The sequence below is a fragment of the Oncorhynchus mykiss genome, chromosome 23 (genome assembly GCF_057628025.1).
Source record: "Oncorhynchus mykiss isolate SJ-2025 chromosome 23, ASM5762802v1, whole genome shotgun sequence".
NCBI classification, from domain to species: Eukaryota; Metazoa; Chordata; class Actinopteri; order Salmoniformes; family Salmonidae; genus Oncorhynchus; species Oncorhynchus mykiss.
In genome coordinates, this window is record NC_143044.1 from 16,397,046 (window position 1) to 16,416,410 (window position 19,365).

General features: G+C 42.5%; 2 protein-coding genes across 11 annotated transcripts in view; one reads left to right on the forward strand and one right to left on the reverse strand.

The window, feature by feature from the left end:
- The window catches only part of ctbp2a (C-terminal binding protein 2a), a 116,064-nt gene extending 113,352 nt beyond the window's left edge, over window positions 1-2,712 (forward strand). For 3 of the 10 annotated variants that reach the window (XR_016490978.1, XR_016490979.1, XR_016490977.1), the window contains 3 exons: window positions 36-113; window positions 660-714; window positions 971-2,712. Coding sequence is in view for 7 of the 10 variants with exons in the window: in XM_021580548.3 (XP_021436223.1) it covers window positions 971-1,145 (175 nt within the window). In the remaining 3 variants the exon portion in view is untranslated. The remainder of the gene's footprint in view (window positions 1-35; window positions 114-659; window positions 715-970) is intronic. The other 7 variants (XM_090216945.1, XM_090216946.1, XM_090216943.1 and 4 more) reach the window with 3 other exon arrangements.
- Window positions 2,713-3,073: 361 nt separating this feature from the next.
- The window catches only part of LOC110502495 (ubiquitin thioesterase Zranb1), a 42,697-nt gene continuing 26,405 nt past the window's right edge, over window positions 3,074-19,365 (reverse strand). Inside the window, exons 3-10 of the mRNA XM_021580551.3 lie at window positions 16,130-16,317; window positions 15,381-15,534; window positions 11,369-11,440; window positions 10,490-10,688; window positions 10,161-10,281; window positions 9,291-9,420; window positions 4,876-5,105; window positions 3,074-4,567 (exon numbers count right to left, since the gene is read on the reverse strand). Coding sequence (XP_021436226.3) covers window positions 4,355-4,567; window positions 4,876-5,105; window positions 9,291-9,420; window positions 10,161-10,281; window positions 10,490-10,688; window positions 11,369-11,440; window positions 15,381-15,534; window positions 16,130-16,317 — 1,307 coding nt within the window. The 3' untranslated portion in view covers window positions 3,074-4,354. The remainder of the gene's footprint in view (window positions 4,568-4,875; window positions 5,106-9,290; window positions 9,421-10,160; window positions 10,282-10,489; window positions 10,689-11,368; window positions 11,441-15,380; window positions 15,535-16,129; window positions 16,318-19,365) is intronic.

Here is a 19,365-nt window from a genome sequence, read left to right on the forward strand (position 1 = left end):
TGTCTCAACTGGACTGAACTACTTCTCTTACACAGCCGAGTCAACCAAACCATGGTACAGGCCATAGGAACGGGGGGAATGCAAGACAAATTATATACCTAATAGAGAACCAGGTAAATACTACCGATGCTGACCCACAGTGATAGGCTCAGGACCACCTGTGCTGATCAAAGCAGAACTGCTGTTGGTTTTCATGATACTGAAAAGTATAGTCTCTGTCTGCTTTATTTCCCACCCAATATACCTGCTCTGCCCACCCTCTCATTGCACCCCTCATTTACTTCCCCAAAACCAACAAATGTGGCCAACAACTGTGGCCAAACCTAGCCACTTGTACCATGCCAAATAATACACAAATCTATTGCAAGGTAGCACATAATGGCAACCATTTGATTGTAGGACAGTCAGCGTTGTATTCCATATTCCTGCTCAGGAAGTATGAGGTCTACTTGGGTATATTTGTGACATTTGTATCGTTTTTCTTCTAAACCCCCCTTTTTCTCATACAGTTCAGTGTTTGTCCCCTGAGATATCAGGAATCTTTTCTTGACCTGCCATCCCTAGCCCTACACCATCCCCTTATGCCAACTATAACTATATTTTGTTGATATCTGAGTGGTTTAGTAAATCAAGATATATTTCTCTGATACGTTTATCAGTTTCCCAAGAACAACAGATGAGGTCTTGTGGTCGTTTTGAATCCTGAATTGACATGTAAGAGTTGAATCAGTTTTCAGATTTCATGTGATGTCTGTTTTGCACCACACTCTTTCTCCAATGTGTGACCTTACTTTCTTTGATTATAAAATTCACCACTGAATTTGATCCTTTGCCTCCTTTCTAATGTGAGGCAACACATGTTTTTAAATGTAGCAACTTAAAATGGCAATTTAAAGGATTAGCAGGTTGTTGTAACCTATGAGGTATTGTTATGGTACCATGTGACCTCACCAATGTCTCCCTGGCACAGGTACCCCCCTGGTGTGGCCTCTGGTGGGATCCATGGGCCAATGGAGGGGATGGTGCCTGGGGGGGTGACAATCGCCCACACCCTGCCCTCCGGTACCCACCCCTCCCAGGCCCCGTCCCCCAACCAACCCTACAAAAACGGGGAGCCCATGAGAGAGCACATGACCGAGCCATAACTCTGCATCCAGAGACAAAGGAGTTCATATATACACAACTGACCCACCCACTCTTCGACCAGCAGACTGATCGTTAGGGTTCACACAGAACACCGGAACCAAGTGGGGACAGTGAATATATTCACAACTGCTTCTCCAAAGTGGGGACCGTCAAAACTCATGTTCCAAGGATCCTCTTCTTTTAATTTTTTTTATTCCTGTTTTCTGGGACACGTTGTTACCGCATGCCAGAGTTAAGGCCCGTCCACCTTGACTGACCCACCAATAAGAGAGCTTGGAAGGACAATGACATCATCTGTTACTTGCCTTCCTCTAACCCCACCCTGCCCCATTCCATCATTTCAGTTCACGTGTGTCTATTTGTCTTTCCTCTGTTCTGAGACCACCCTACAAATGAATATGTCTCTTTCTTCTTCAATGTGAAAAAATAAATTAAGAAATTACATAGTTGTCAGACAAGTAGAAAAAGACAATTGGTGTTACCAATGCCATCAGCAGTCTCAATGGGGTCCTCTAAACCCTGTCCTAGTCCATCTCTCACCCTGTAGGTTGCTGGTTCCTGAATGTACAGACAGGATTTGATGGACACATCAGGGTTGCCAGATCTCTTGAGCCTCATGACCAGTGCGAGACAAAAACAATAAGCCCAAATTTAAGTGAATATGGGACCTGAAACCATTTGAATTTGTCCATTGTGAACATCTCTCAACCCCTGAGAACACCCAATATATTAGAGAAGATTTTGATCTGGTAAACTCCTTTTAGACATCTAGTTTCTCTGAAGAGCTTCTTCAAAGCTCCAGGTTCTGACGCACAAGGGGATTGAGAGACTTGCTGTAAAGGTCATTATCGCAATCTTAAGACAATGTAAACTTTTAACTGTTGATTCATTGACTTTCATTCCAACTCCGGATTCAGTAATCATGTGGTGGTCTAGCACTAAAATATTGAAATAAGAAATGCATGCAAAAGCCATTCTAACTGTTAAAAGCACCTCTGCTTTTACATGGACCTCCACATCATGGATTTGGACATTGTCACAGGTGTTTGTATGCTAGAGAGCTCTCTTAAAATGTCCATTTTTTTTTCTCTCTCACCAAAAGGACCTACACAGTAGCACCAGCCAGACAGGAAAGGGTTTGGAAATTGAGGTTACTGACTCAGGAAAAATTACTTTTGCAGATATAATCTTTTTCCCCAAATTGTCTGAAAGAAAAAAAGTCTGGATCGTTCTGCGTGTTTCCACCTTTTCTTCATTGTGGTATTTTTATAAATCAAACCTCTGTTTTTTGGTGTTCAAGGTTTTTGCAGAGTCCTGTTAGATTTGTATTGCCTAGTTAAATGTTCTTATAATCATAGTCTTATGTGAACCCCCCCCCCCCCCCCCTTCTTATAATGAAAGCCAGTTGGAGCTCTTGGAGGCATCGTGCACTCTGTGAGCAACATCCCTAGTGCCCTGACTTTAGCAAGACAAGGCTACTAACAGATTGTTTGGTTTTTAAGTGTGAGTATTTGTACAAGGTGATCTATAAAATTCAGTGCAGTTCAAATAAAAACAATGCTGTTCTATCAGGCTCTGTGTTTGACTTTGCTGCTTATTTATGTAATGACCTTCAGTTGACCCTTTCTGGATTTTGTGGTGTAATGGGTTTACTGGCCACACGGAGGTTTTAGAAGTTCCCATTATATAAATTATGATATTGTTATAGTACTCTCCTTTTTAGACATCCTATCAATAACCAGGTGCACCACACGAGTCAATGTATACTGAACTGGTCAAACTACACTATCATTTCATAGACTTTATAAATTGGACATTAAAGTTTTTCCTTTTTTTTTCCCTAGCTGGCACTATAGTGAGGTCAGGCGTTTACCTAAATCTGCAACTATTGCATTACTACAAAGCAACATACAGGCGATGCACAATGTGTGTATATACCTAATTGTAATACACCAAAATAAGTTACAGTACAACTCAATGGCAAGGAAACCCAACAAAAAAGTATGACCATGATATTTTAACTTTGGTTCATGTGCAGTCTCACAAATACCTTAATTCAAGATGGGTTCACATAGACAAGAAGCATACATTATAGGAAAAAAACACAGGTACCATGGGTTTAACTTGACAGAGAAAAAGAAACATGATAATTGTTTTAATGTAGACGTTGAATGTGACTTACTCACACTCCTCCAAAGCACCAAACATGAGGTGCTGAAGTAAACTTCCACAGATGGTTATTTTCCTCACAGCAAAAAGGTCTGCCACAAAACATCAAGATTGAAAGAAACGACAATCTCGGCTCAAAAGCTCCCAAACATAAGGAGAATTAGTTGAGATCAAGAAAATACTTCATTCTGGGGAAAAGGGTAAACTAAACACCAATGTGTATGATCTCCAAGACCTTAGTGACACTAGCTTTGAGGTGAGAAGGGAACTTAATTTATGTAGCTTTGAAAATGACCTTCATTCAAGCAGTTAGTCAAATGTGTAGTGCTTAGTTTTAAAAGGGTTACTAAGGGGATTGTCAATGAAACCCTTTATCTACTTCCCCAGATGAACCCGTGGATACCATTTGTCCCTGCATTTGAATGAAGTTGCTAACGAGCATTAGCACAATGACAAAGCCTATGATAACTGCTAGTAGATACCATTCACTGCGCTAATGCTAGTTAGGATTGGCTTGCGAAACTACCTCTAACTTCCTTCATACTGGATATACTGGATACAGAGACAAATGGTATTTCCCATGGGTTCATCTGACTCTGGGGAAGTAGATAAAGGGCTTTGTTGACAAAATCCTGAAGTATCCCTTTAAGAATTAAATTCATAGTACACAATTGCAGCAGTTTTCTGTTGGGTGCCCTGACAAAGATATGTTGGCCTAGACCATGCCCGTCAAAAAACAAGAACTATTTCACCTGGAAAAACGACTAAAAAGGACAGTCATTTAGGAAGTGTACTTTCATCGATGCCCATCATAAACCGATACTGGTATATTTCCTTATACTTTTTTAAACAACCACATGCATTTACATTTGAGAAGATCATTAGCGTTTGAAATCTACAATCCTTTATTTCTGTCATCCCCAAGTTTTTCTTCTGTCAGTCTCTTATGTGTGTCCTCTGCCAGGGTACGGTGATTCCCTGCCCTTTCACAGTTTGTCCATGTAAGTAAAAGAGGGTGGACTCCTGACTACTCCAGTTGTCATTCATCATCCTCCTCTTCCTCACCGTCGGAGAGCGAGGCACAGGGGCGGATCTGTCGGTAGCCGTCCAGCCACTTCTCTACCATCTGTGTTACCAGGGGGTGGTTCCGCCGGCGGGAGGTCTTCTGCATGGCCACCAGCACTCCACCCTCTGTCACGCAGCAGTCCAACCACTCCCTCAACAGCTTCTCCTGCTGCTCCTCGTTCCCCATCTGACACACAGACAAGAAAACCATCAGCCATGAGACTACATCTCATATTTTAGAGAATGCTCTCATACAGAGAAAAAGTGCAATTAGTGCAGCCAATCCCCCTTACTTTTCACATTCCAGTCACTTCACGAGAATAGCGACATACTATAGTCACTTAGCAGATGGTATAATAGAACTACATAATCAGCATGAATAGCAAAATTAGCTTGAATCATCATGAATAGTAGACTCAGACAGAATCCTTGAAAAGCAACCCGTCAGGGGTCCATATAAATATTCATGATACCACAGCGGGCGCTCCCTCCTACCTCCTGTGCTGAGAGGAAGTGGATGTGGAGCAACTTTCTCTCACTGTCCACCAGCGGTAGGAAGGTGATGGTGACATCATCGTCTGAGTTGAGGTTGGCGCCTGCGCCCCGATTGTTGAAGCCGTCATTCTCCATGGCCACCAGTGCAGAGAAGTGGCCGCGCGTGTAGCCCAGAGCAATAGGACTCTTCCAACAGAAACTCTTCTCCCACAGCAGGGGCAAGTACACACCTGGAGAGAGATAGGGAAGGGGAAGAGGGTGAGACATGGAATCAGGGGGGGTGGTAAGAGTCAAAGGTGCATGGGGATGGACAAAAAGAAAGAGGAAGAGAAATAGAGAAATGACAAACCAAAATGTCAAAACAGGCTGACATATTGCTTACCAACAGTTTCCCAAACACAATGGACACTTTCTCTGACTATTCCATCAGCCTCAAACCAATAGACAGCCTCTAAAAGTGAACGAGACACTTCACCTTTTGACCTTAACTGAAACCACAAACCACTGTTTTTGAGCATCAAGAACAGTTACTGTCGCTCACTGTTCAACAGTCTGCCATTGTGTGTTTACTGGGTTCACCTGGCGACCAATTTAAACAGAGCTTTCTCCTTCCCTCCCTCCACGGACGCTCATAAGCCTCTCCTTTCCTTGGCAACACAAACAGTAGCCTATATCGTCCCTCTAATGAATGACATTACCACAGGCAGCCCATCGTTACAGAGAGCTGTCTTTATGGCTGCACGAGCTCTTCAGGCTAATTAAAGCCAGACTGTTTTTACTAGGGCCCATGGAGGTGGACCCCGCCCTCAGCCCTTATTGGACACCCGCTTTAAACTACCACTCCCTCTTCCCATGATGGCTAACATATGCCGAGAGACATGGCTACTAACAGTACGTACAGTGAACCTTCCTCCTGCAATGCTTCAAAGTTAGGGGGTAGGATTATTTTGGCAGAATTGTTCTTCGACTGGTTTTAGAGAGAGTCGCATGCTGTATCAGCATTGGAACAATCACAACGAACAATTGTAACCCCCTCTCCCTTTACTAAACAGATTGTAATCTACTTGGACTGATTCTTGATGCGGCTACGATTCCTATAAGAATGAGAAGACCGATTATGTGAGCTATGCGAAGTATGCAGACACGCTTGTGCCATTTCACACTGGGACTTTGCATCTAGGCTCAGTAGTGGACAGCTACAAACTAGGGATGTGACAAATGGAAAAACATTCTTAATGTTTAAGCTGCATTTAAAAAAAAAAATAGATTTCCATTAAAACAATTACAGTTTTTTAATTCATGTGAATTAGCAATGAGCTGCACTGCTGCCAGCAATGGTTTGGGTCTCACGGTGCGCCCCTTTCAGATGGTTAAACATTTGCACCTGTACTATCATTACTGTAGCTCAACACTGTCAGACTTGACCACTGTCGCTTGCCTTTCTCTGCCATTTTTCCAACTGTTAACGACAATGACGTAGTGGTGGAGAGTCGACTCCAAAATAATTGATTCCTCGACTCCTTACACACAGACTCCCGGTGTCGACTGTCAAGATTCAATTCCGCTAGGAATCGACTCATAAGATTCTGTATTTTTAGAACAGAGGAGACTAGTTGCCATATTTCTGAGAACAATCAAACACTTGCATCTTAGCAAGCTACCGAGGGAAGGAGAGAGAAGGGAGGGCACAGTTTAGGCAGGTCAGCCACCAGTCAGAACTGTGCACTAGGCCTGTATCGGCAATCAAAAGCTGTATCTCGTAATTTTTCTTGCCTTGCAATGTCTCGCACTTAACTCTCATAGTCACACATGGTATCTACACATGTGCACAGGTTTACTTCATGCTGCTCACAGCATGGTAGCCAGGGCACTCAAACAGTGGGGAAGTTGAGCTTCGTGCTTTCAATGCTCTTAGTTGTTTTTCGGTTAAGGATTTTTCTTAAAGTTAAGAATCCAAATTTCGTTGAAACATTTCTAAGTTTTAATGTTCACACCCCAAATAGACTACAGCTACACTGGCTTGTGTTCGCTGGGGTGCAGCATGCAGAACATTAAGAAAGGAATAGGATATATTATGGAAAACAACACATTCTTCTGTCATGTACATTAGGGAATCGTGTCAGGGATTCATGTCATACATACAAGAAAAAGTATGTGAACCCTTTGGAAATACCTGGATTTCTGCACAAATCGGTCATAAAATTGGATATGATCTTCATCTAAGTCACAGCAATAGACAAACACAGTGTGCTTGAACTATTAACACACAAATTATTGTATTTTGATTGTCTATATTGAATACAGCATTTAAACATTCAGTGTAGCTTGGGAAAAGTATGTGAACCCCTAGGCTAATCACTTCTCAAAAAGCTCATTTGAGTCAGGAGTCAGCTAACCTGGAATCCAATCAATGAGACGAGATTGGAGATGTGTGGTTAGAGCTGCCCTGCCTTATAAAAACAAACAAAATGTGAGTTTGCTATTCACAAGAAGCATTGCCTGATGTGAACCATGCCTTGAACAAAATAAATCCCAGAAACCTAAGATTAAGAATTGTTGACTTGCATAAAGCTGGAAAGGGTTACAAAAGTATCTCTAAAAGCCATGATGTTCATCAGTCCACGGTAAGACAAATTGTCTATAAATGGAGAAAGGTCAGCACTGTTGTTACTCTTCATCCTGCAAAGATGACTGCAAGAGCACAGTGCAGAATGCTCAATGAGGTTAAGAAGAATCCTAGAGTGTCAGCTAAAGACATCACAAAATCTTTGGAACATTCTAACATCTCTGTTGACAAGTCTACGATGCATAAAACACTAAACAAGAATGGTGTTTGTGGGAGGACACCACGGAAGAAGCCACTGCTGTCTAAAAAAAACATTTCTGCACGTCTGAAGTTTGCAAAAGAGCACCTGGATGTTCCACAGTGCTACTGGCTAAATATTCTGTGGACAGATGAAATTAAAGTTGAGTTGCTTGGAAAGAACACACAACACTATGTAGAGAAAAAAGGGCACAGCACAGCACACCAACATCATAACATCCCAACTGTAAAGTATGGTGGAGGGAGCATCATGGTTTTGGCTGTTTTGCTGCCTGGACAGCTTGCTATCGTCGACGGAAAAATGAATTCCTAAGTTTATCAATACATTTTGCAGGAGAATGTAAGGTTCTGTCCACCAATTGAAGCTCAACAGAAGTTGGGTGATGCAACAGGACATCGACCCAAAACACAGAAGTAAATCAACAACAGAATGGCTTAAACAGATGAAAATACACCTTCTGGAGTGGCCCGGTTAGAGTCCTGACCTCAATCCGATTGAGATGCTGTGGCATGACTTCGAGAGCGGTTCACACCAGACATCCCAAGAATATTGCTGAACTGAAACAGTTTTTTAAAGAGGAATGGGCCAAAATTCCTCTTGACCCTTGTGCAGGTCTGATCCGCAACTACAGAAAACGTTTGGTTAAGGTTATTGCTGCCAAAGGAGGGTCAACCAGTTATTAAATCCAAGGGTTCACATACTTTTCCCAACCTGCACAGTGAATGTTTACACAGTGTGTTCAATTAAGACGCGAAAACGTATAATTGTCTGTGTGTTATTTGTTTAAGCAGACTGTCTATTGTTGACTATTGTTGAAATGTTATGACCAATTTATGCAGAAATCCAGTTAATTCCAAAGGGTTCACATACCTTTTCTTGCCATTGTACAATACATTTCTATCTGCAATGCTAAGGGTCATGCTACGAGACTGACAGTTTCTAAATCAAGTGGCAACTCCCTCCAACTATGACGCACTGCTGTGTAAATCAAAACGCTTCTGAAAGCGCTATCCGGAAATCCACTATTGATTGAATACTGACCTTTTGAGCAAAACTCTCAAATCTGCATATCAGCAAACGCAATCAAAAATTTGCATCATCCTTGTGCCACGATTCTTGTGCTAGGGCAAATTCAAATCAGAAGGGCTTTGTCTGACCCAGCAGATATGGTCCAACCCATGGACACAGACTGGGTCATCAATCTAATTGGACAAGGAGAGAAATCTGCAACACTGCATTTTTAGAGAGCCTTTTGCTTGTCAGGATTTGATTAATTTTTTAAAAAGTCTTTAACCTTTAACTAGGCAAGTCAGTTAAGAACAAATTCTTATTTACAATGACGGCTTACACCAGCCAATCCCGGATGACACTGGGCCAATTGTGCTCCACCCTATGGGACTTCCAATCACGATCCGGTTGTGATACAGTCTGGACTCTAACCAGGGTGTCTGTTGTGACGCCTCAAGCACTGAAATGCAGTGCCTTAGACCGCTGTGCCACTAAGGAGCCCACTACGTCACAGGGAGAAAAAAAAAGAGCCTCAAAATCAGCCCAATTTAAGACTAAGGCCAAAGAAAGCAGACATCTCACCTTGAAAACGGGTGTACCCAAGTGTTTCACCACGGAAACTTTTGTAATACTTCACTCCATAGACGATGATTGGTCTACGAAGAATGTGTGCAAGAACAAAAATATGAGTCTGCTCCAGGCTGGCTCCAGGCTGTAGAGAGAGATACAACACAAAGAAAGCGGCACATCAAACTACCTTTTTGGTGGATAGCTGCAAAATATACTGTTAGGATTTGAGCTATTACTTACTATCAGTTGTTAGTCTATCGAGCAATGCTGTAAGCCGGATTTCTAATCATGCCTTGATACTATAAATAAATGTGATCAAGACTAATTTGATTGATTGTTAAAAATGAAAACCTTAGGTCAATGCCTCTGTTGGTTCTACATCTTGTGATTGATATAGTAGAGGAACAGTTGATTACACAACTGTCAAATGAAAATGACATAGTGGAGGCTGTCACACACTTTATGGGCTTTCCTATATGGTCAGAGCAGTATGGCATTGCATAATTCATGGGCAGTAAATGCTTTTTATATGTTATATGTTACATGTTACAGTACAGATGTAGGATCTTAATTTCACCTATATTGTCACAGCCAAATAATCCTGCAGCAACAGGATTTTAACGTTTAGTCAATAATTTTGCTTGATCGGTTGTTTGGCTATTAACTGGCCAAAAGCAGGCTACATTAAAAGTTAGGTTTTGAGAATTTATGTAAATCAAAGTTCATCTGTATTTTCTGCAGTGCAAAAAAAACAAGTGTGATCAAATTAAGATCCTACATCTGTACACCGATGATCCCAAGTCCTTCCACCTAAAAAGCTCAAAGCTTTATGTTTTATATGCATAAGGAAATTAGTGAGTGAGTGAGTGAGTGAGTGAGTACCTGGCTGGCCAGTGAGAGGATGAAAGCCCAGTCTTCCTGCCACTGTTGCTCTCTGAGTGAGAAGTGCAAGCCGAAGCTTTGGGAATACCACGACTCCCACTCCTTCCAGCGCGTGTAGAACCTAGACAGACAACACACACACACATCAGTGACCCTGTATCAACTCCCTGTGGAAAAGGTCAAGTGAGTGTTACTCAAATGCTTTAAACCCTTTTGCAATGATAACAGGTTTTCTTTTTTCCACAATTAAATAATTGGTTTGCACAAACAAACACAGCCTTCTCATCCTATCCCCAGACAAAGTTACACACCCCAGACCCAGGTCTCACCAGTGGGAGCAGTCGTGCAGAGTGTCGTGAAGGGTCTTGCGGAGGACAGAGTCCTTGTCATAGATGCCCCAGGTGGCCTGCAATACTGAGTCTAACAGGCAGTCCCCAGCCGTGCGGTTCCACAGGGCATACAGCCTGCTGTCCAACCGCGTGCCTAGCTCTATAGACCAGTTGATGATAGGAGATTCCTCCTCCAGCTCTGAGAGAGAAAGTGAGGCTTTGAAAGGGCAATGGGGTAATTTTAAAAAATGAATCACTCCTTGGTTTTATATGGTGTGCAGGCTTTTGTTCCAGCCCAGAACTAACATCAAGTCTTGTAAAGTATAGGGATATACAGTGATTAGTGATATGCAGATTGCAAACGATTCTTTCTTTTTGAACGACTCTTCGTCGTAAAGTCAAAAGGCCCAGGAGGAAGTACAGTCATTCGTTAAAGGGCTCTACACAGTCTACGCAATGGATCCGACGGAGGTTTGTTTGCGTTGCCCTCTACGTAGTTCTAGGTACTTTGAGGCAGAATTTTTTAAACGCGATGCAAACTGGCCTCCGTAGCTCCATTTGCAAAGACTATGAAATCCCTGTAGAGAGCCCTTTAGGGATCAGTGAAATCCTAAAACTCAATTAGCATGATTAGCACAGATGCAAGTACACACGATAAGGGCAGGCAAAATGTCAGAAAGGCCAGCAGGGAATGCACACTGTTGGCAGGCAGTGAACAGACCTGTAGTACAACACTATACAGCAGCATTCTAATTTAGTAGAAGGGATGGAAACTATTTCAGATGCCACCCAGTGTTGACTATGACAACAGTCTCTCACTCACACACAATTCAGTAAAATAGTGGCATTTTAAGTTACTGAAATAAGTCAATATTTCACCTTTCTGTACATCTCGGTCTAGCACCTCGTCAAACAGTTTCTCCTGAACTGTTGGGGGCAAGTCCTCGATATCTGCAGACAAAAACACACTTAGGGTGGCATTCAATCGATTTAGTTACACAACACAAGGAAGACTTGATACAGTTAATCATCAAAGAACTTCAAAAAGGGCAAGTTAGAGGGCAAGTATTTATTTGACAGTGAAATTAAGTTTAGGTCTTGGAGAAGAAAGTGAATCAGTCTTAACCTCTTGATCTACACACACTTTAAAAAAACCAAGCCAGGCTGAAGTGATTAGGGTTTAATACCCTGAGGTTGCAGGAGTCAAAGCTGCCGTTTTACGGGCACCAGATGAGATGGCTGCCATTTTACGGGCTCCTAACCAACTGTGCTCGTGTTATTGTGTTATTTGTAACTTATTTTGTACATCATGTTTCTGCCACCATCTCTTATGACCGAAAAGAGCTTCTGGATATCAGAACAGAGATTACTCACCTCGTACTGGACAAAGATTTTTTCTTTAAACAAGTTGGAAGCGAAGGATTTACTTCAGAAACCGGACAAGGCTTCATTAAATCCCCATCATTCACATGAAGAAGAGACTTGGGTTGGGGGGACTAAGAATCTGATGGTGAGTGTGTAACCCGCCTCTACCATCAGTCCCATTAGCCAACGTGCAATCATTGGAAAAATAAACTGGATGAGCTCCGATCAAGACTATTCTACCAATGGGACATTAAAAAAACGGTAATATCTTATGTCCTGCTGAACGACGACATGGATAACATACAGCTGGCTTGATTTTAAGTGCATCGGCAAGACAAGGGGTGGCGGTATGTGTCTATTTGTCAATAACAGCTGGTGCACCAAAATCTAATATTAATGAAGTCTCGAGGTATTGCTCGCCTGAGGCAGAGTATCTCATGATAAGCTGTAAACCACACTATTTACCAATATATTTTTCGTAGCTGCTTACCACCACAAACTGATACTGGCACTAAGACCGCACTCAACGAGCTGTATAAGGCCATAAGCAAAAAATAATAATAATGCTCATCCAGAGGCGGCGCTCTTAGTGGCCGGGGACTTAAATGCAGGGAAACAAATCCGTTTTACCTAATTTCTACCAGCATGTTACATTTGCAACCAGAAGAAAAAAAATCTAGACCACCTTTACTCCATTCACAGAGATGCATACAAAGCTCTCCCTTCTCCTTCATTTGGCAAATCTTACCATAACTATCCTCCTGATTCCTGTTTACAGGCAAAAACTAAAGCAGGAATTACCAGTGACTCACTCAATACGGAAGTGGACAGATGACGCAGATAATAAGCTACAAACCATCAAACAGGCAAAGTGTCAATACAGGACTAAGATTCAATCTGACAACAACGGCTCCGAAGCTCATCAGATGTGTCAGGGCTTGCAAACGATTACAGACTACAAAGGGAAGCATAGCCATGAGCTCCCCAGTGACAGGAGTCTACCAGAGGAGCTAAATGACTCCTATGCGCTCGTCGAGGCAAGCATGAGAGCTGTTCCGGACCACTGTGTGATCACGCTCGCCGTAGCTGACGTGAGTAAGACCTTTAAACAGGTCAACATTCACAAGGCCACAGGGCCAGAAGGATTACCAGGACGTGTACTCCAAGCATGCGCTGATCAACTGGCAAGTGTCTTCACTGACATGTTTAATCTGTATAATAACAATACCAACATGTTTCAAGCAGACCACCATAGTTCCTGTGCTCAGGCACACCAAGGTAACCTGCCTAAATTAATACCGACCAGTAGCACTCACTTCTGTAGACATGAAGTGCGTTGAAAGGTTGGTCATAAATCATATCAACACCATTATCCCAGAAACCCTGGACCCACTCCAATTTGCATACCGCACCAACAGATCCACAAATGATGTAATCTCTATTGCACTCCACACTGCCCTTTCCCACTTGGACAAAAGGAGCACCTATGTGAGAATGTTGTTCATAGACTACAGCTCAGCTTTCAATAACATAGTGCCTTCAATGCTCATCACTAAGATAAGGGCCCTGGGACCAAACATCTCCCTCTGCAACTGGATCCTAGACATCCTGACAGGCCACCCCTAGGTGGTAAGGGTAGGTAACAACACATCTGCCACGCTGATCCTCAACACGGGGGCCCCTCAGGGGTGCGTGCTATGTCCCCTCCTGCATTTCAATTAACAGATGTGTCTTGTTAAAAGTTCATTTGTGGAAGTTCTTTCCTTCTTAATGCCTTTGAGCCAATCAGTTGTGTGTGACAAAGTATGGGTGGTATACAGAAGATAGCCCTATTTGGTAAAAGACCAAGTCCATATTATGGCAAGAACAGCTCAAATAAGTAAAGAGAAACGACAGTCCATAATTACTTTATTAGGCTGCCTGTTGTAAGTGTAACTGATTACTCAAATATTAAATATTATGTCTAAAAAAAACTTTGCAGCATACTACCCAATGACATCTATTGGCCTCAAATGATTGACCTCAATGGCCGACCTGCGCAGTTATTTTGGGTTTAAAACGATGCTAAAACATTCAATATCAAGAGTTAAGAAATACATGCAATACCCCCCAAAACATGAGACCCTCTTCTCCACAAACATTGTCACAACAGTTGCTTTCAGATTTTTTTTCTTCTGCTATTGCATTTTTCTCTTCCTTTAGTAGTGCTGAGCTATTAGTGCTTTTTGAGGTCGGTTCGATTATTAAATATATCAACATAAAATGTATTTAGATTATTTTTTACATTTAATGCACTATGCATTGTGTGTTGAATACTTCAACACATAATAAAACAAAAGTCCCATTAACCATAATTTATTCACATTACGTCAAAATCACTATTTTAGTAGTTCTTCCAAATAAATAAGGCATTATTTTATGACTGCTGAATACCAACTATCAAAATCACTTAGATTAAGTATTTTCAGGTAGAGATACCTCACGAAGCAACTGCTCTCCATCCTTTGATTGCGGATCCTTCTGTCTCTTTTACGCAGCAGGTATAAAAGTAACACAGACCGGACAAGTAGACACCCAATGGATTATGGTCATTGTAGTTAATTACAACTTTTTCTGCACTAAATTGACCTGTTGGAAACTACAACTCCTTAGTACATCGCAGAGTTCGCGCTTGATCTGATTTATCAATAGAGAAGCTGCACAATGTGCACATTGAGCTCACAGAAAAAAATGAACTAAATGGAATTCAAATAATTGAACCAACGTTGGTCAATTAGTAATAAAAAAAAACAACAACTGAAAAATAGCCCAATCAGCACTATATTTTAACCTACTCGGAGCACCCGTGTGGGAGAGGGAGTGACAGTGGCTTCCGCCAGCGAAACAGGCACAGGGCAGACACTTTCATTACAGGAAGGATAAGGATGGTAATGAGGATAATGCACACTGTTTGACCAAATCATGGTTTTATCCTCCTAAAAAAATTGTATTATTGGATTGAAGTGACCATGTTGAATGTGCAGCACACATCGATGCATCCAATTAATTTTCACTCGCACAGTCAAGTCAAAGGGTTGCAAAATGTGACTAAATGGTTGCAGTCTGGAGCCTTGTGTTTCACCAAATCATAATTGTAGCCTCCCCCAAAACAGAAAATGTTGACTGAAGTGACCAGCTAGAATTTCCAGCTCGCACAGTTCCAAGCAATTCAATATTTTACTAGCTTAGCCAAGTCAAAGAGTGGCAAAACGCGACCAAATCGTCACATTCTGGAGCCCTGATTTGGGAAATAAACAGTTGGCCTGTTCATCCGACAAAACCGTAAGATGGTGCCAGGGAAATGATTTATCTTGAGTAGTTGGAAACAACCATACCTAACACAAAGCATGCATTCTACCATCATACAGGCCTAAGACATGAAGCTTTAGTGTAGAAGAGCAGAAAAACAGGACGCCACAACTATACACAGTAACTAGGCTAAATAAAACTACTGCAGTAGTATGTACTAGGTCAGTGGAAGGCTGACCTGCTGGCAGGGTGAAGGTGACCAGGTCAGTGAGAAAGTAGCAGGTGAATTCTCCCTTGCGCTGGTGCAGGGAGGCAGCCACCTCACGACGGATCTGCTCCGTCAGCTCAGGACACACCATGGCTGGGATACACTTAGCTGCCTGCTGGGACACCTAGACACAGACAGAGAATGTGACACAGGAATGATAAAATGTCTCCTACTGCAAATATAACCTAGGGAGCATGAAAGCCAGGTGAAACATTCAGAGCGTTCCAGGGAGAAATCTAATGAGTAGAATCTCTGACTCGATTCCCTGTTTAACACAATCTATATCTATCTGAACATTTGGTAACACTGCACCCTTCTGAACAGGCCCCAGGTAGACCCTGCCCTGTCCTTCCTTAGCGGACAAAGTCCTGCCAGTCCTTCCAGGGTTCTCTCACACACACAAACACACACACAAGAGCTTCAAGTCAGCAGTGGGATAATGTTTACACTCCCATTGATCTGCCACACACACACACACACCACAGCTCAATACAACACATCCCATCCACTGTGTCCTCTCCCGGTAGATAGAGGTGAACACAGCTATTCATCAGCCAGATCTTCAAAACATTGACAAGTAGAAACTAACTCAACCTGGAGATGGAGTGACTATTTACCAGCACATTTAATTTACACTAACTGGTACAGCTGAATAAATAAAGTATTTGATCTGTACCATTACAGCTAATACATTGGCAGGGCCTGTATGTCGTCCTGACCTCAGTGAGGAGCACGGCCAGCATGTCCTTCCTCTGGAAGCGGATGGCCAGGTGGACCAGGGTGAAGCCGTCGTCAAAGGCCGAGGGCCGGTTGAGAAGGCGCACCTCGTCGGACGTCAGCTGCCTGGCGATGTCCCCCCCTGACGATTTATAGGCCTCTACTGCAGCCAGGTCCCCCTCTACCACACCTGCAGAAAAGGAGAGGGGGAAATTAGTGAGCAGTGAAAAACACAAGCCACACACACTACATAAACTCAATGTACAGTTTACAAAACACGAGGAACACCTTCCTAATATTGAGTTCCGCCCCTTTTGCCCTCAGAGCAGCCTCAATTCGTTGGGGCATGGACTCTACAAGGGATGCTGGCCTATGTTGACTCCAACACGTCTCACAGTTGTGTCAAGTTGGCTGGATGTCTTTTGGGTGGTGGACAATTCTTGATACACACGGGAAACCCAGCAGCGCTGCAGTTCTTGACACACTCAAACCGTTGCTCCTGGCATCTTACTACCATACCCCGTTCAAAGGCGCTTCAATCTGTTATCTTGCCCATTCACCCTCTGAATAAAACACATGCATGTCTGAAGGCTTAAAATCCTTATTTAACCAGTATCCTCCCCTTCGTCTACACTGACAGGAGTGGATTTAATAAGTGACTTCAATAAACGGATCATAGCTTTCACCTGGATTCACCTGGTCAGTCTGCCATAGAAAGAACAGGTGTTCCTAATGTCTGGACACTCTGTGATACACTCTGTGTATCTGTATATCAGTCATGGTGGAAATTATTTGCGTTTACCATGCCAATCATTTGTAGGCTATTCCTTGCCAAAACCACATAAGCACCAGGGTAGATTTACTACTACAGTACTGAAACAAAACCACCATTTGAAAAAAAGAGTTATAAAAAGTGTGGGGGAAGATAAAATTAGAACATTTCCAGTGCTACTACCAGCCTCATGATTTTTGCTCAGATTTCTGAAATACCCATGTAGCAGTCTCTGGCACATTACACAACAACATCGCTATGACTAACTATTATTCTACAATCAAAAGGGTAATCGGTGTGAGTGATCAAAAAAATAAAAATCGGGGTAAGGGTTTCTTTCCAGAGAGACATCAGGGATTGTAACACACTCTGTTTCACGGAAATGGTTCTCTCGGGATATACTGTCAGAGTCGGTCCAGCCATCTGGATTCTCATTACATTGCGCTGACAGGGATAAACATCTCTCCAGGAAGAAAAAGGGTATGTCTCAAGATTAACAACTAATTGTGTGATTGTGCTACATTTCAGAAACTCAAGTCCTTTTGTTCACCCGACCTAGAATGCTTCAATCAAATGCCGACCGTATTATCTCCCAAGGGAATTCTCTTTGGTTATTGTCGCAGCCGTGTATATCTCCCCTCAAGCTGATACCACGACGGCCCTCAAGGAAGTTGGACTTTATGGAAACTGGAAATCACATATCCTGAGGCTGCATTTAGAGGTCATTGCCTCCGCAAGGCAATCAAACAGCCAAAACGTCAGTATAGAAACAAAGGAGTCGCAATTCAAAGGCTCAGACGTATGTGGCAGGGTCTACAGAAAATCATGGACTACAAAAGAAAAACCAGCCCCACCCGAGCCACTGCCTGTTCACCCCCCTGTCATCCAGAAGTCGAGGTCAGTACAGTTGCATCAAAGCTGGGACTGAGAGACTGAAAAACAACTTCAAGGCCAGACTGTTAAATAGCCATCACTAGCAAAGAGGCTGCTACCTACTGTGGCAAAGAAGGGGGTCGAGTGATAAATGGCAGATATGTGAGAGCAGAACTAATAAACGGGCTCTGCCCGATCACTAAAATGGCCACCCCTGTGAGAACTACAGATCACAAAATGGCCGACCCCCAAAACTACAAGTCCCAGAAGCAAGGGGAACCCTCAGAAGGTGGAGCCGACACACAGATAAAGGGTCAAGAAAAACCAGGAAGAGAGAGAGAGAGTGCTGGAAGGATCTATGAACAATAGAGAAAGAGACAATAGAGATTGGCTGGATTTACCGTGTATGAGCTGGATTGTTTTGGACTTACCTGTTGGCGTTTGGACCTGGACCTACCGAGAACCCGATTCGTGTACCGAACCCTGCTATCCTTGACCTCGCCTACGGCCTGGGTGGACCAGGATGGAGAAACAAACACACAGGTACTGTCCTGTTCGAAAGAACTCTCATTCTTGGGTGATTTGGTGACAGTTTACCACTTAATTTGTGACAAACGCTCCTAACCTTGAAGAGGTTTGCCACACTACATACAGACTTGATATCATTGGCCACTATAATAAATGGAACACTAGTCACTTTAATAATGTTTACATATCTTGCATTACTCATCTCATGTGTATATACAGTATTCTATGCCATCTACTGTATCTCAGTCTATCCCGCTCTGATATTGCTCATCCATATATTTATATATTCTTAATTCCATTACTTTACTTTAGATGTGTGTATTAAGTTTGTTGTGAAATTGTTAAATATAACTTAGAAGATATTGCTGCACTGCTGGAACTAGAAGCACAAGCATTTCGCTACACCCGCAAAAACATCTGCTAAACAAGTGTATGTGACAAATAAAATGTGAATGATGTGTTATATATATCACACAAGTGTGTGTTTTAGAAAGTAACTAAGAGAAAGTGTGAGTAGGAAGAGAGAGAGTGGGAGGACAAACTGTGTTGTTAGGAGCTTGCCAGAGAGTAATAGAGAGGGCGGGAGAGAGCTCAGACAGGAATGTGAGAGACAAGACCACAACCACTTCTCACAGCAGTCCATTATTGTGGGCGTGCCTGCCAGCCGGCCGGCCTGCACAGTCAGAACTGCACTCACATCGTTTGCAACACATACACAACACATTAGGAAGGACATGGATAAAAAAAGAGTTGCTCTATATTTGGAAGGGTTGAGAACTTTGAAAAATAATCAAGACACAAAATTCATGAAAGTACTCATTTCCCCCCACAGAAAATGTCCACAAAAAGAGTCTATTTAAATCAACTTATATCTATAACGTTGTTGATATGATATAGATATGCAATTTAGCACACCCTTTTATCCAAAGCAACTTAGTCACGCAAGCATAAATTTTTACTTATGGGTGGCGCACAGGAATTGAACCCATAGTCCTGGACTTGCAAGCCCCATGTCCTACCAACGGATCTACAGAGTACCATTGTTGTAAATTAGCGTCAGCAATC